This window comes from Pristiophorus japonicus, chromosome 22, assembly GCF_044704955.1.
Source record: "Pristiophorus japonicus isolate sPriJap1 chromosome 22, sPriJap1.hap1, whole genome shotgun sequence".
Classification (NCBI taxonomy): Eukaryota; Metazoa; Chordata; class Chondrichthyes; family Pristiophoridae; genus Pristiophorus; species Pristiophorus japonicus.
The window spans coordinates 61,247,403-61,263,549 of NC_091998.1; the positions used below are offsets into that span (position 1 = coordinate 61,247,403).

Here is a 16,147-nt window from a genome sequence, read left to right on the forward strand (position 1 = left end):
GCACTTGCAGAATTAAACCCCAGTAAGAGGTCCTTGTCTTCAGGGAAACGGGAAGGCAGGAAAGTAGACCGGGCGCCAAATGCATGACTCCATGTTAAAGTCACATCAGGGCCTTTTTACATCGTACACCCTGACTTTTGTATATTAATGGGGCCCTCGCCTTCCTGTGACAAGGACCTCTGACATGCCCAAAATGTAGCTGTTAGAATTGGGAGAATGAACAAGGCAAGAGCCATACTGCTCCGATTTTAAACCCCCTGCCCGCTTGCTGTGCTCACTGGTTGGGGAGTAATATCTGAAAGAAAATCTTACTTTTATATAGCACCTTTCACGATCATCGGATGTCTCAAAGCACTTTACAGCCAATGAAGTACAGTCACCAATTTGCAAACAGCAAGCTCCCACAAAAAGCAATGTGATAATGACCTGGGGTAATCTGTTTTTGTTATGTTGATTGAGGGATAAATATTGGCCAGGACACCAGGAAAGCTTCTACACAATAGTGCCATGGGGTGTTTTACATACACTGGAGAGAGCAGACAGGACCTCGGTTTAATGTCTCATTCGAAAGACAGCACCACCGACAGTGCAGCACTCCCTCCACTGGAGTGGGCCTTGAACCCACAACCTTCTGACTCAGAGGTGAGTGTGCTACCCACTGAGCCACAGTTGACAGCCCCTGAAAGTCAGTTTTTGGATAAGGAATGTGCAGCTCAGACTGCAGTCAGGAGTTAGAAATGCTCTCTGCCCCCCAGGCTGGGAAAGGGAACATCAGCCAGCAAGGAACTCCAGCTGCAAACTGCATGGGGATGACTGCAGAAAGTGGGCGATAGCGCAATGGCTGCTCAATTTCCACCCTCCAATTTCCTTTTGCGTTGATTTCTAAATTCACTGTCACCCGTCAAATTTCTCACCAGAGGTGGATGGATATTAGGTGAGCAAGTGGTTGGGCTCAGCTGTGAGAGATCACATCATAAAATAGCCTTTAACTGAGATATATGAAGAATGATGTCAAGGTGTCGGTGTCTGAGAAATCTCATCCTCACAGGAAGTGGTGGGGGGGGGGGGGGTTGCAGGTTGGCGGGGAGATTTATGAGGATGTTGCCTGGACTGGAGAACTTTAACTATGAGGAAAGATTGGATAGGCTGGGTTTGGTTTCTCTGTAACAGAGGAGACTGAGGGGAGACCTTATTGAGGTGTATAAAATTATGAGGGGCCTAGATAGAGTGGATAGGAAGGATCTATTTCCCTTAGGAGAGGGGTCAACAACCAGGGAGCATAGATTTAAAGAAATTGGTAGAAGGTTCAGAGGGGATTTCAGGGGAAATTTCTTCACCCAGAGGGTGATGGGGGTCTGGAACTCACTGCCTGAAAGGGTGGTAGAGGCAGAAACCCTCATCACATTTAAAAAGGTACTTGGATGTGCAGGTGAAGTGCCGTAACCTGCAGGGCTATGGACCAAGAGCTGGGGATAAGGGGTTATGGGGAGCGGGCGGGGAAGTGGAGCTGAGTCCATGATCAGATCAGCCATTATCTTATTAAATGGCGGAGCAGGCTCGAGGGGCTGTATGGACTACTCCTGCTCCTATTTCTTATGTTCTTATATAAAGTGGCTGGACAGCTCTTTGTCGGCTGACGCAGATACGATGGGCCGAATGGCCTCCCTACCGTGCTGTAAATTTCTATGATTCTATGAAAACTGTAAAGTAATGTTGGGAAGAACAATGGGATATATTGCAGCTGTCCATCATTCTCAGCCGCAGACCACTACTTTAAACTATTTGGAGATTTGCTCCGTCTCACTGAGTGTTGGATTGGTAAACAGCAGATTTTCAAAGGCAGCTGAAGGGATATATAATCTTGAGTCAAATTGGGGTGATTATAGATTGTAATTCCATGTTTCAGGTCTCTGGTACTTGTTGGCAGAGAGTGTTGGTTATGCTCCTCAGCTCATCATCCAGGCAGCGATCATTTTTCTGTTTCATGCAAAGAATTGCATCTGCACAGAATAGATTGAGTTGCCTGGGGCCCTGTGAATAATTCATTCCTTCGTTCCTTCTCTTACAACACAACCAGCATTTATATAGCGCCGTTAATGAAGTGAAACCATAGGGAGCGCATACAGATTCACCAGGATGATTCCAGTGATGAGAAACTTATGGGGTAAAACTCGGCAGGTGCAGAGGTCTCGCCTCCCACGAGGAATTGGGGTTACCGCCCCCAAAAGGAAGTGGAGAGCAAAATAAAATGCTCCAATTCCTTTCTGGGGTGGTTGCGTGGTGTAGCGCTATGCACTGGGCCGCGTAGCACTACCGTGTAAGAGGGGTTCTTCCCTTAACTAAAGGGATGGGCCCAAGCTACATAGTCTGCAGCAACAAAATGGTCTTATCTGGACCATTGGGGAGTGGGGGTGCCATGCCAACAGCCCGGCAGAGGACTGAGCAGACCGATCGTGGCACAGACCCCACGTTCAAAGCAGCAAAGCGCAGAAGAAAATTAGCGGATTTTTTTTTAACCACAGCACACCTTCCCTTTGAGTTGCGCCCCTCGAGGGGCTGGCAGCCTGATACACGTCCCCGAAGCTGTCGCTGGCATCGCCCGGTGCTCGATTATGAACCTAGAGCTGGTAAGTGGGTTTAGACTGTATAACCTCTTGGTGGCTGCCGCAGATATGATGGTAAGTACCGCAGAGAATCGAATACGGCCAGGGTGATCTCCTGGGCGAGTTTCGATCGCCTGGATGGGTCAGAGAGGAATTTTCCCAGATTTTTTTCCCCAAATGACCTGAGTTTTTATTCGTTTTTTTGCCTCTCTAGGAGATCACATGGCTCCGGTTGGGGTGGAGTGTAGAATGTTGCGGTGCAAGGGGAGTCTCAGTTGTGTGGGGCGGAATGATTGGGCCAGACTCTCTTTACCTTTCTGCCTTTGTTCATTGTTCATAGGTTTATATGTAACCTTCAGGGCTGCTGACCGAGGGCCGTGCGGCTCTTTGTCAACCGGCGCAGACATGATGGGCCAAAATGGCCTCCTTCTGCGCTGTAAATTTCTATGTTTCTATCTTATAAGAACATAAGAAATAGGAACAGGAGTAGGCCATACGGCCCCTCGAGCCTGCTCCGCCATTCAATAAGATCATGGTTGATCTGATCATGGACACAGCTCCACTTCCCCGCCCGCTCCCCATAACCCCTTATCGTTTAAGAAACTGTCTATCTTCAGGGGTCGATACCCAAATTAGGGTGCGGGGCGCTCACGGGGTGCTGCGCACAGTAATGACATCATCATCGCCGGCGCAGCTTAGCAGGGCGCTGCTGGTTACTGCCGCCACTAAACTCCCGTCGAATTCAGCGGGGCTCGTTAGCGACAACGCGCCTAGTCGCAAAGTCGTTTGCTAACGGGAGGCGCAAATGACCCGAATTTCTAGTCATATAGTTATCAGGAGAGACTTGAGAGATGGAAGCAGAGCAGGCAAAGTGAAGATTTAATAGCGGTTTTAAATTAGAAAGGGCTTTGACAGAATCAATAAGAAAAGATGATTTCCTCTGCTTAAGGACGTCAGTGAGAAGGGGCCATCAGTTTAAAACTGTCAGTGACAGAGTGAGGAGAGAGGTTAAGAGAATAGTCTTTACAAAGAGGGCTGATGGGGCAATGAATGTTTTAACACAGAAAGTAGCTGAGCCAGGGACCATTGCATCTTTCAAGGGAAAATTGTATATATATTTGAAACAAAGATACAGAGCTCTGGGGAGAGGGGAGATCTCTGCGATTCGTTTCGGATTATTCCAACAAAGAGCCGGTACAGACACGGTTGGTTGGATTCGCTCCTTCTGTGTTCCAACCCAGCCCATCCCAGCATCGACTCCTAGGATCGCCTTCCCTTCCTGTTAGAAGACTAAACAATCCGCGCAGTGTGGTGCATCGCGTGGAATACAGCGATTCGACATTCTGATCAACTCAGCAGAACCCTTCAGGCCGGTTCCACACACTGAATCACTGCTTATTCCAGATTGGAAATCCGTGGCCTGACAGTTAAGTGGGTAAATGGGTCTTGTGCTTTGATTCTCAGCCTGTGGTCCTGAGGGGGGGGGGAGAACATTAGCCGAGTCACTATCACTGATCCCCACTGCATGCGTGCATGCTTGGCTAGCACTGCATTTGATCCTCATCATCATCATAGTCAGTCCCACGGAATCGAGGAAGACTTGCTTCCATTCTTAGCATGAGTTTTTAGGTGGCTGTACAGTCCAATACGAGAACCACAGACTCTGACACAGGTGGGACAGACAGTGGTTGAAGGGAAGGGTGGGCGGGGATCCTACCCCATGGCCAAATAGCTCTTCGATTGGGGCGGGGGCGGGGGGCGGGGGTAGGGGGGTCAGATGTGCACAATGACCACTAGGGGGCGAAGTCCCACAAGGCTATCGGTTCCTGTGGAACTGCAGCCCAGGAGAAGGGGGAGGAAAATTAACTCAGTAAATAACCCAAGACTGAAGCACAGTATAAATCCAGCCATTGTATTGGGGTCACAATGAATGGTCCAAATATACACACATTAAGTCACCCCTGTCACTACACTCCTACTCAAATCCAACAGTGGCTTCGGTACAAAACAAACAGAACAGGCCTTTTCTCCTTTATCTTTATTGAACAGTCCCAGCAGTTGTCATTTTCCAGTGTATGGAAAATAAAACCAACGTCAGCGAAAGGCAGAAGCAGTTTCTCTTTGGCAGGCAACTGGCCACTCTCTCTCTCTCTCTCTGTCAAATCAATATTTCTGTAATATTGCACACAAGCTTGCCCCTTTGTGTAAAACGTGCAATGGGAAATCGGTAGCCCGTGTTGCATCTTTTCCCCCTTTTTATTGCTGTTGACTTTACTGCGGAGAGATGTTGATTTGCTTGTCGCCTGTTTTACACATCTTGCATTTATATAGCGCCTTTAACGTGGTAAAACCTCCCAGGACGCTCCACAGAAGAGATTATCAATCATAAATTGACACTGAGCCACACAAGGAGATATTACACAAAATCAAAATTACCCACAAGAAATGTTTCGGAAAATCAAGCCTTTTTTTGCCATCCCTTTTCTACCAATTTAAAACAATGGGCTTTAGACAGACCTCCCTCCGCCTTCTCGCCAGCCCCCTCAATCCTTTCTTTCCAAATTGACTCAAACTCCTGTACACAGCTTGCTTCAATGGCCATTGGCTGGGAACTCGCTTTAGATCATGATTACTCTTTATGCAAAAATGATTTTGCTTCCTGCTGGAACTAAATTGTAACGCGTTTAATTCTAGCATTCGAACCCAACACCGCAGGCTTGAATCTGTCTGTATCAGTTTTGTTCATTCTCTGCAGATTTTTGAAATTGAATTTAGCTCACCTCAAAAGTTCACTTCCAAGTTGCACCTGAACTTCAAACACTAATAAAACACTAGTCAGGCCACAGCTTGCCTACAGTTCTGGATACCACGTTACAGGGTGGATGTGATTGCACTAGAGAGGGTACAGAGGAGATATTATGAGGATGTTGTCAGGACTGGAGAATTTTAGCTGTGAGGAAAGATTGGATCGGCTGAGGTTGTTTTCTTTAGAACAGAGGAGGCTGAGGGGAGACTTAATTGAGGTGTATAACATTGAGAGGCCTAGATAGAGGGAATAGGAAGGACCGATTTCCCTTAGCAGCGAGGTCAGTATCCAGAGGACATAGATTTAAAGTAACTGGTAGAAGGATTACAGGGGATATGAGAAGAACTTTTTTCAGAGGGTGGTGGGGGTCTGGGACTCATGGCCTGAAAGGGTGGTAGAGGCAGAAATCCTCACCACATTTAAAAAGTGCTTGGATGAGCAGTTGAAGTGCGTAACCTACAGGGCTACGGACCGAGAGCTGGAAAGTGGGATGAGGCTGGGTTTGTCGGCCGGCACGGACACGATGGGCCGAATGGCCTTCTTCCGTGCTGTAAATTTCTATGATCCAAATGAATGAAGGCTGGGGAAAAAAACTGCATCAGAAGCCTTGGCCATTGTACGCTTTTGGGATCATGCTGTGGGTAAAATGGACAAATAACAACAGGCACCTAAAAAAAAAAATTAATTGCATGCGAAGCACTTCAAGATGTTTCCGAGAGACGATAACGCGCTGTATAAATGAAAGTCTTTAAGATTTCAGTGCCGTAGTCTGTTATTAATGTTGTGATCCAACGCCAACTACACAATAGTTCTCCCCTGAAATACGTTTCATGTAGAATGACTATTATTTTGAATGTTGGCAGAGTGAGCAACAAGGAGCTCATTTCTCCTGGACCAGGGAGTTTACTGCTGCAACTGACCACACGTTGATTTGTTCAAAGGTAGAAGTGAGTGACTAGGTAAGCGGAACTCCGGACAAATAGACACTTAAAAAATCTTATTTGTAAAATTCTCCCAACTCAGCTTTCTCCCCTCCTCATTATGTACTGACAAAAACATACATTCTTACATTTATGGAGCACTTATCATCTTGTTGCTCAGAATTGATCAGTGTTTAAAGAGCAAGGACTGTGTTGTATGGGCCAAGGCTACAGTAGCCAGACTTTACCACACCAGTGAGGGAAAATGCCTCATTTCTCACTAATTCCCTCACTTGCCAAGGGTGCTGAGGCCAATTGCCGAGCCCATTCCACTCCAGTTGATTTCAGCAATTTAACTTGGGACCTGCTGGTCTGTGTACTTGCAGCAGCAGCTGATCCACAAGCAGAGCAAGAACATTGCCCAACATTGGCTGTTTTTAAAGTAGATCTAGACGCCAGATTCCCGGTGCGGGAGAGGCAGTTTAGATGGAAGGTTCCCCCCTCCCCATCATCAGCAGCCTCGGTCCTGACTCCATTCCACACCAGCACAGTCAAATACTGCCAGGTTGTCAGTGTTGCAGGGCAGGCTGTGTAGTTTTCTACTGATTTGGGTCCAGATAGCAAACGGGGCGCCCTTCAGACCGCAACTGTTAGAAGCAAAGAGAGTTGGAACTGTAAACACAGGAGGGAAAGGGTTATCACCCCGTGCCTGATTGAAAGCACCCACAACGGCTCAGCACGTCTCACTTGTTCTATAAATCAGTGACCACTCTTCGGCTCTGAGCTCAGAGTGTCGCGAAGCTATTCGACTGTGGCGAGCATCACAGCTTGAGCCCAATCGCCTCCTCGCTAGAAGTCTTAACAAACGCACATTTCCAACACGGGTCAGTGAATGTCCATCATGGGCAGGGACCCTGGCTCACCCCCTCCCGCCTCTACTCCTGGCCTCCATCTGCCACCGAGCTCCGGTGCAATACTTCAGCACAGGACGTGTATGGCAGCTGGGATATTGCTGCCCTACTGGCCTCAGTTCCGCACCCGCTCACTTTGTCCACCCCCACCTACCCATTTCAGTCAATTAGCTCACCTACTTCAGCAAAGGAAAGTTTTGAACAAACAAAACACAGCAACAATGAAGGTGTGTTATCAACTTAACATGTTTTATTTGCATACTAGAAGATACAAAACAACATGGAGACGGGCAATCCTCGACTAATTTCACAATGAGACACTCCAATAAAAGGCCTAACAGTCCAGTTACTCACTCATTTTTACCAGGCGAATTGAACTCGGTTCTGAAGTAACTGGTCAAGGCAGGTATCAGATCCACAATAAAAGTGTCTTGCCCTAACTTCCGGGTTTGTACAAAAATAAACATTTAAAATGGTTTACAACGATCTGTGAAATGCTAGTCTTGAAAAAACTAAAGGGGCAATACCGTTATCAAAGATTTGTACCGAGTGTGTAATATCCTCATTGTTCAACCTCTCTCTCACAAACTTTGGTGGGTGACAGGTTGAGAGATTTCATTTCCATCCTTCACCAGATTTCACCGTGCACGCCCCGACCCTCAGCACAAGACGCGGAGCAACGGAATGAAACAGCCCCCGTGAAAACAGCAGAATACATCAAACACTTTGTTAGTTTGCAGGCTCAGTTCCCAGTGCCAATCACTGACTGACTGCTGCAGGAAATGACTGGGACTGAAGATGGAACTGGCTTGCTTTGGCCAGGCGCCTCTAGGTCGAGGTTACTGGGTCCAGAGGCAGTGGCAGAACAGCGTCACACACTTTGGCTGATCTGTGACTTTCGTTTCGTTTCGTTTCCAAAGGAGCAGAATTGATGTTTAGAGGACCAAAAACGGTAAGATATTCCAATTAAACAGCCGTCCATTCAACTTCAAATCAGTTTCTTCAGTGAGAACTCAGAAAATCTACTTACAGGGGAACAGTCTTCAAGAAATGTGTGTCCTTTTCTGTGGGGGCAGGCGTCCCAAAAATCAATTGTCATAGGTGGCGATGTCATCATAAGCAGCGCCGTCTTGTGTTTCGTTTTATTTCTCACCTTGCTGTGGGCACCAGTGCCCTCCAGCAACAAGAGGCTGGCCAGTGAGTACAGCAGACTATTCAACTGTGGGAACTGTCATGGCAGAGACCAACTCTGGCCCCACACACTCTCTACACTAATCCCCCGCCCCTCCTTTCCCATTTCAGGATTGTTGAGTGTAATTGTATGCGAGATCGGCCTGGTTATAGCACAGGGCAGGAATGCGACACAGATTCTCCTGATCTGCTGTGCCCCATACTAGACTAGGTTATTTAGTCAGCACAAATACCTTTCGTTTGTCGTGAAGATGGTTCCTTTTACGTTTTCTCTGAAAAGTTAGGCCCAGAAATATAAACCTTTAAGAATCACTAGTTAGACCTCAGCTGGGGTACTGTGTCCAATTCTGGGCACCACACTTTAAGCATATCAAGGCCCTGAAGAAGGTGCATAGGAGATTTATTGAGTGGTACCACGAATGAGGGGTTTCAGTTATGTGGAGAAGCTTAAGAAGATGTTCTCCTTAAAGAGAGGTTAAGGGGAAATTGAATAGGCGTGTTCAAAATCATGATGGCTTTTGATAGAGTAATGTTGGAGAACCCGTTTCCAGTGGCCTAAGGGTCGGTAACCAGAGGGCACAGATTTAAGGGAATGGGCAAACGAGCCAGAGGTAAAATAAAGAGATTTTCTTGAACCCAGTGAGCTGTTGTGATCTGGAACCCACTGCGTGAAGGGCTGGTGGAGGCAGATTCAATAATAACTTTCAAAAGGCAATTGGATAACTATTTGTGAAGAGAAATTTGAAGGGCTCTGGGGAAAGAGAACGCCTGTTATAGCGTTTTCAATGAGCTGGCACAGGCATGATGGGCCGAATGGCCTCCTCCTGTGTTGTTACAATTCTATAATCCTAGAAAATACTGGCAGCTTTTACCAGTGCTCTCCTACGTGCTTTGTCCCAACTTAGTCTTTTGACATTCGTTTTAGAAGAGGCCTCGCTTCTGCAGGAATAGGTCAGATCGGTTTCAGTAACTACTCCCCTGTAATATGTCCTTTATTCACGCCAACCCATTGGGGGTGAACGGCACAATTTTGTCCAGGGAGATTTCCGCCTCGCACTCCACGTGAACTGCGCCGGGCAACACGCTGGCGGCGTGCTGAGAAATGTGAGAAATCTGGGAAACTTTGTCAAAGCTCAAATCGTTGTCCGTCTCTTGCCTGACCACGTGTGGCAGGAGATGAGGGTAACTGAGGGTCATGACATCTTTCTGAAAGGTGGTGTCGTGGTGATAGGATGCCAACTCGTTGCTGAAATTCACAGCTTCCACGTTGTTATTGGGGCAAAACTTAGTGCAGCCCAGGATGCTGGCAAACGCCTTCCTGAAGTCGGCATTGAAAGCGTAGATGATGGGATTGAGGGACGAATTTGCCCAGCCGAACCACACGAAGATATTGAAGGTGGTCTCGCTCACGCAGGGGAGCCCTCCAGAGTGATGGGCACCGATGTCACAGAAGGGAACCATGCAATTCAACACGAAGAACGGCAGCCAGCAAAACACAAAGACTCCCATGATGATGGACAGAGTCTTGAGGACCTTGGTCTCTTTTTTGAACGAGGTTTTGAGAGAAGTCTCGTGGGCACAGTCGTTACCTCGGCAGTTCTGAGCATGTTCGGCTGCCCTTTCCAAAGACGAAATCCGCCTGATCTGTCTCTGAGCGATCCGGTAGATTCGGGTGTAGGTGATTATCATGATTGCCACTGGAATGTAGAAACTGATCAGCGAGGAGGAGATGGCATACGTCCGATTCAAGCTTGAATCGCAGTCTCCGTGGCTGGTTTGGTTGATGGTCGAATTGTCGGGCAGGAAGAGTTCCTCGGATTTGTGCCAACTCAACTGCACTGGAATGAAGGAAATTAAGATAGACAAGAGCCACGCCACGCCAATCATCACAAACGCCACTCGTTGGGTCATTTTCCTTTCGTAACGAAATGGACTGGCGATTGCCCAGTATCGATCCACACTGATGATGCACAGGTTGAGGATGGAAGCTGTGGAACACATGATGTCAAACGCTACCCAGATGTCACAGAAGCCTCCAAAGGGCCAGAAACCCGCCACCTCGGTGATGGCCTTCCACGGCATCACCAAGACAGCCACGCAGAGGTCGGAGACAGCCAGCGAGATGACGAAAAAGTTGGTGACTTTCGACCGCAAGTGTCGGAATTTGATGACCGCGGCGCAGACCAAGGTGTTGCCCAGCAAGGTGGAGAGGATCAGGAGGAGCAGAAGGCAGCCGGTGAGCATCCTCCGCGTTAACTGGGACCTTTCCTCCGCTTGTCCCGCATTCACGCCCCGAAACCAGGTCTGGTTGACAATGTCTTCCAGATATCCAGCGGCGGGACCCAGCAGAACGCCATCTAACTCACCCATGCGCCTTGTGTTCACTCCTTTATTCTCCATTCAAAGCCAGCCTCACACCCACTCAATCATCGAGCTCCGGCTGCTGGAAAGCATTGTCAGAACCAAGTCCTATTGATCGATGTGCGGAGTTCAATGAATAACAAGACGTTCAAATGTTGATCTCTTGCTGTAGCCCCGATCCAAGGAAGCTTTTCTGCGGAGAAATCTGTCTATATTCGATTGAAAACAGTTGGGGAGTGTTAATGCAAGTCCTTCCTTTTCTCTTCACATCGGCGGAGTTGCGAAGCTTGTTATTACACTCACCTTAAAATTAACAATTGTACCAGGAAGCTCCTACTGCCAAGGCCGAATCTACACCTTGGTCTCTGCTGTGCTTTTCCAGGTGATCAATTTCAGGCTCTTTAAACATCCTCCTTTTGTTAATTTCAGATATGGCGCGAACCGCCAACCATCAAATACAGATTCCGTTCACTTCCCCCCTCTCTCTGTATCACCAGCTTTAACAAAATAATAATCTCGGCCCCTTTGTATTAAAACTAATCACAGCGGTGTCTGCAAGTGGAATATCAAAGCGAAGTGCAGCCGCAGCAGCTGTACACTTGGCCAGCTCCTGGCTGGACCCAGTGCATTCTCCGCACATCACGCCGCGACTCCCATTAACCCCTTCAGGCCACACACTTCCATTTCTCCACCGGAACGCATCTCTTCATAGATCAAAGAAAAATCAAAAATAGTAATATTGCAAACACAAACAAAATAATTTGTAAAAGCCAGGTCCCAAGTCTGATTGCCAATATGTTGAGTTAGCCCAAAGACAGACAGACTTGCATTTACGTAGGGCCTTTCACGCCGTCCCAAAGTGCTTTACAACCAATACAGTACTTTTGGAGTGTAGGTCATAGAAAAATAGGTGCAGGAGTAGGCTATTCGGCCCTTCGAGCCTGCACCACCATTCAATACGATCATGCATAGTTACTGTTGTAATGCAGGAGACACAGCCAATTTGCGCACAGCAAGCTCCCACAAACCTCAATGTGATGACCAGATAATCTGTTTCAGTGATGTGTATTGAGGAATAAATATTGACCAGGACACTGGGATAGTGCCCCTGTTCTTCGAAATAGTGCCATGGGATCTTTTACATCCACCTTAGAAAGCAGCTTAACGTCTCACCTGAAAGACAGCACCTCCGCCAATGCAGCACTCCCTCAGTACTGCACTGGAGTATCTGGGCAAGTTTACAATCTGGGAGAACACCCCCCTTTTTGTTTTCTGACAATGAGATAGAGTTCAAGAGATAAGAGCAACTCTAGCATATCTCATCCAAATGGCTATTCATTACCTCCGTGCCCAGAGTGCCAGCGGGCTATTCAGTCATGAAGGGTATCACAGCAGAGTCCTATCATGTCCTCAATCTCCACAGATGTGCACTTTGAACAAGGTCATTGTTCAGTAACCAGAAGCTGGACACCTGGTTTATTTCTTCCCCTTCCTCACAGCCGAGGGCTGGGTGAGGCTAATTGTGAGAGAGAAATGAAAGAATTGCATTCCTATAGCAACCCAAAGCACTTTTGAAGTGTAGCCACTGTTGCAATGCACGGAACCCGGCAGCCAATATGCAAGCTCCCACAAACAGCACTGTAATAATGAGCAGATAATCTGTTTTTGTTATAGAAACATAGAAACATAGAAAATAGGTGCAGGAGTAGGCCATTCGGCCCTTCTAGCCTGCACCGCCATTCAATGAGTTCATGGCTGAACATGCAACTTCAGTACCCCATTCCTGCTTTCTCACCATACCCCTTGATTCCCCTAGTAGTAAGGACTTCATCTAACTCCTTTTTGAATATATTTAGTGAATTGGCCTCAACAACTTTCTGTGGTAGAGAATTCCACAGGTTCACCACTCTCTGGGTGAAGAAATTCCTCCTCATCTCAGTCCTAAATGGCTTCCCCCTTATCCTTAGACTGTGTCCCCTGGTTCTGGACTTCCCCAACATTGGGAACATTCTTCCTGCATCTAACCTGTCTAACCCCGTCAGAATTTTAAACGTTTCTATGAGGTCCCCTCTCATTCTTCTGAACTCCAGTGAATACAAGCCCAGTTGATCCAGTCTTTCTTGATATGTCAGTCCCGCCATCCCGGGAATCAGTCTGGTGAACCTTCGCTGCACTCCCTCAATAGCAAGAATGTCCTTCCTCAGGTTAGGAGACCAAAACTGTACACAATACTCCAGGTGTGGCCTCACCAAGGCCCTGTACAATTGTAGCAACACCTCCCTGCCCTTGTACTCAAATCCCCTCGCTATGAAGGCCAACATGCCATTTGCTTTCTTAACCGCCTGCTGTACCTGCATGCCAACCTTCAATGACTGATGTACCATGACACCCAGGTCTCGTTGCACCTCTCCTTTTCCTAATCTGTCACCATTCAGATAATAGTCTGTCTCTGTTTTTACCACCAAAGTGGATAACCTCACATTTATCCACATTATACTTCATCTGCCATGCATTTGCCCACTCACCTAACCTATCCAAGTCGCTCTGCAGCCTCATAGAATCCTCCTTGCAGCTCACACTGCCACCCAACTTAGTGTCATCCGCAAATTTGGAGATACTACATTTAATCCCCTCGTCTAAATCATTAATGTACAGTGTAAACAGCTGGGGCCCCAGCACAGAACCTTGCGGTACCCCACTAGTCACTGCCTGCCATTCTGAAAAGTCCCCATTTACTCCTACTCTTTGCTTCCTGTCTGACAACCAGTTCTCAATCCATGTCAGCACACTACCCCCAATCCCATGTGCTTTAACTTTGCACATTAATCTCTTGTGTGGGACCTTGTCGAAAGCCTTCTGAAAGTCCAAATATACCACATCGACTGGTTCTCCCTTGTCCACTCTACTGGAAACATCCTCAAAAAATTCCAGAAGATTTGTCAAGCATGATTTCCCGTTCACAAATCCATGCTGACTTGGACCTATCATATTACCTCTTTCCAAATGCACTGCGATGACATCCTTAATAATTGATTCCATCATTTTACCCACTACCGATGTCAGGCTGACCGGTCTGTAATTCCCTGTTTTCTCTCTCCCTCCTTTTTTAAAAAGTGGGGTTACATTGGCTACCCTCCACTCCATAGGAACTGATCCAGAGTCAATGGAATGTTGGAAAATGACTGTCAATGCATCCACTATTTCCAAGGCCACCTCCTTAAGTACTCTGGGATGCGTCCATCAGGCCCTGGGGATTTATCGGCCTTCAATCCCATCAATTTCCCCAACACAATTTCCTGACTAATAAGGATTTCCCTCAGTTCCTCCTCCTTACTAGACCCTCCGACCCCTTTTATATCCGGAAGGTTGTTGGTTGAGAGATAAATATTGGCCAGGACACCAGGGATAACTCCCCTGCTCCTCTTCGCAATAGTGCCATGAGATCCTTTTGGTCTACTTGAGGGGGCAGACAAAGCCACAGGTGCAGCAAGTGATCAGGAAGGCCAATGGTATCTTAGCCTTTATTGCAAAGGGGATGGAGTATAAAAGCAGGGAAGTCTTGCTAGTTATACAGGGTACTGGTGAGGCCACACCTGGAATACTACGTGCAGTTTTGGTTTCCATATTTACGAAAGGATATACTTGCTTTGGAGGCAGCTCAGAGAAGGTTCACTAGGTTGATTCCAAAGATGAGAGGGTTGACTTATGAGGAAAGGTTGAGTAGGTTGAGCCTCTACTCATCGGAATTCAGAAGAATGAGAGGTGATCTTATCAAAACATAAGATTATGAGGGGACTTGACAAGGTAGATGCAGAGAGGATGTTTCCACTGATGCGGGAAGACTAGAACTGGAGGGCATGATCTTAGAATAAGGGGCCTCCCATTTAAAACAGAGATGAGGAGAAATTTCTTCTGAGGGTTGTAAATCTGTGCAATTCACTACCTCAGAGAGCTGTGGAAGCTGGGACATTGAATAAATTTAAGACAGAAATAGAGAGTTTCTGAAACAATAAGGGAATATGGGGTTATGGGGAGTGGGCAGGAAAGTGGAGCCGAGTCCATGATCAGATCAGCCATGATCTTATTGATCGGCAGAGCAGGCTCAAGGGGCCGTATGGCCTACTCCTGTTCCTATTTCTTATGTTCTTAACATCTCATCCAAAAGGCAGCAACTCCGACAGTACCACCCTCACCAAGGCTTTATGTGAGAAGTTAACAAACCTGTATAAGCTGGGACATTTCTCCTCGACACGCCAAATGCCACACGGAGCAGTGTATTTACGAGATGTCATCCCATTTACGTGTTTGTTTTTTGCATTTCTGTATCACAGCTGATGAAATTGGATGGATTTAGGTTGAGCATACAGAGCCACTCAAGAGACTTTATATGTTCCATGCAGTGACCTTTAGTAAATCTGTTAACATTCACTTTCCTTTTAGTTGGCAATAATGCCCGGCAAAATGGTTCTTACCAAGTGCTCAGCATAATTTGTAGGATTTAATTAAGTAAAAAATGTGACCTCAACTGCTATAAACGCACGTTTAAAAAAAAACTTTCCCAGATGTTGAAAGGAAATGATCTGAACACTTTGTGCTGTTACCACAGAACAAACAGGGAAACATCAAAAATGTTCATCACAAACAAAAGACTTTTCAGTGGGTATCTGGGCCTGACAGCACAGAAAGTGAGGAGAGATTTACTGTGTTGAGTGACTCATCGCGCTGCAGGTAGTCGAGTCACAGAATCTGATCTTTGGCGAGCGAGAATTCTATCTCGATTGTAAGGAGAGCTGACAGACGCACACAAAACCTCGAGCACTAGATCTGGCAATAGCTGCCATAGCAGACACGTGAGGTCATTGCCTCTTTACGCCCCTACGTCACCCAGACGGCTGCTGAAACCCGGAGCCATCTCGTGACTCCATTTGGGAAATGCTCAGCTCTCTGGCTTTTCCCACCTCCATACACCTCAGCTAGTTCCGAACCTCATGGTCGACACACCGCCATCCCCAATCTCCCCGTGATTCTCCCAGAGAATTTCCAAACCCTAATCGTCATTTCCAACTCCGCAGTCTCTCTCTACGCTACCTGGGGAAAAACTCCAGTCGGATCGCTCAGCCCCCTGTTCCTTTGGGCGTAGACAGACAGACAGACAGACAGACAGACAGGAAGGAAGGAAGGAAGGAAGGAAGGAAAAGAAAGAAAAGAAAGAAAAGAAAGAAAGAAAGAAAGAAAGAAAGAAAGAAAGAAAGAAAGAAAGAAAGAAAGAAAGAAAGAAAGAAAGAAAGAAAGAAAGAAAGAAAGAAAGAAAGAAAGAAAGAAAGAAGGAAGGAAGGAAGGAAGGAAGGAAGGAAG

General features: G+C 46.9%; 1 protein-coding gene across 1 annotated transcript; it reads right to left on the bottom strand.

Annotated features, from left to right (window-relative positions):
• Positions 1–9,427: 9,427 nt before the first annotated feature.
• On the bottom strand, positions 9,428–10,714 carry LOC139235152 (D(1C) dopamine receptor-like). The gene has a single exon (XM_070866373.1). It carries the CDS (start codon positions 10,673–10,675, stop codon positions 9,428–9,430), a length of 1,248 nt encoding a protein of 415 aa, XP_070722474.1. The 5' UTR covers positions 10,676–10,714.
• Positions 10,715–16,147: the final 5,433 nt, after the last annotated feature.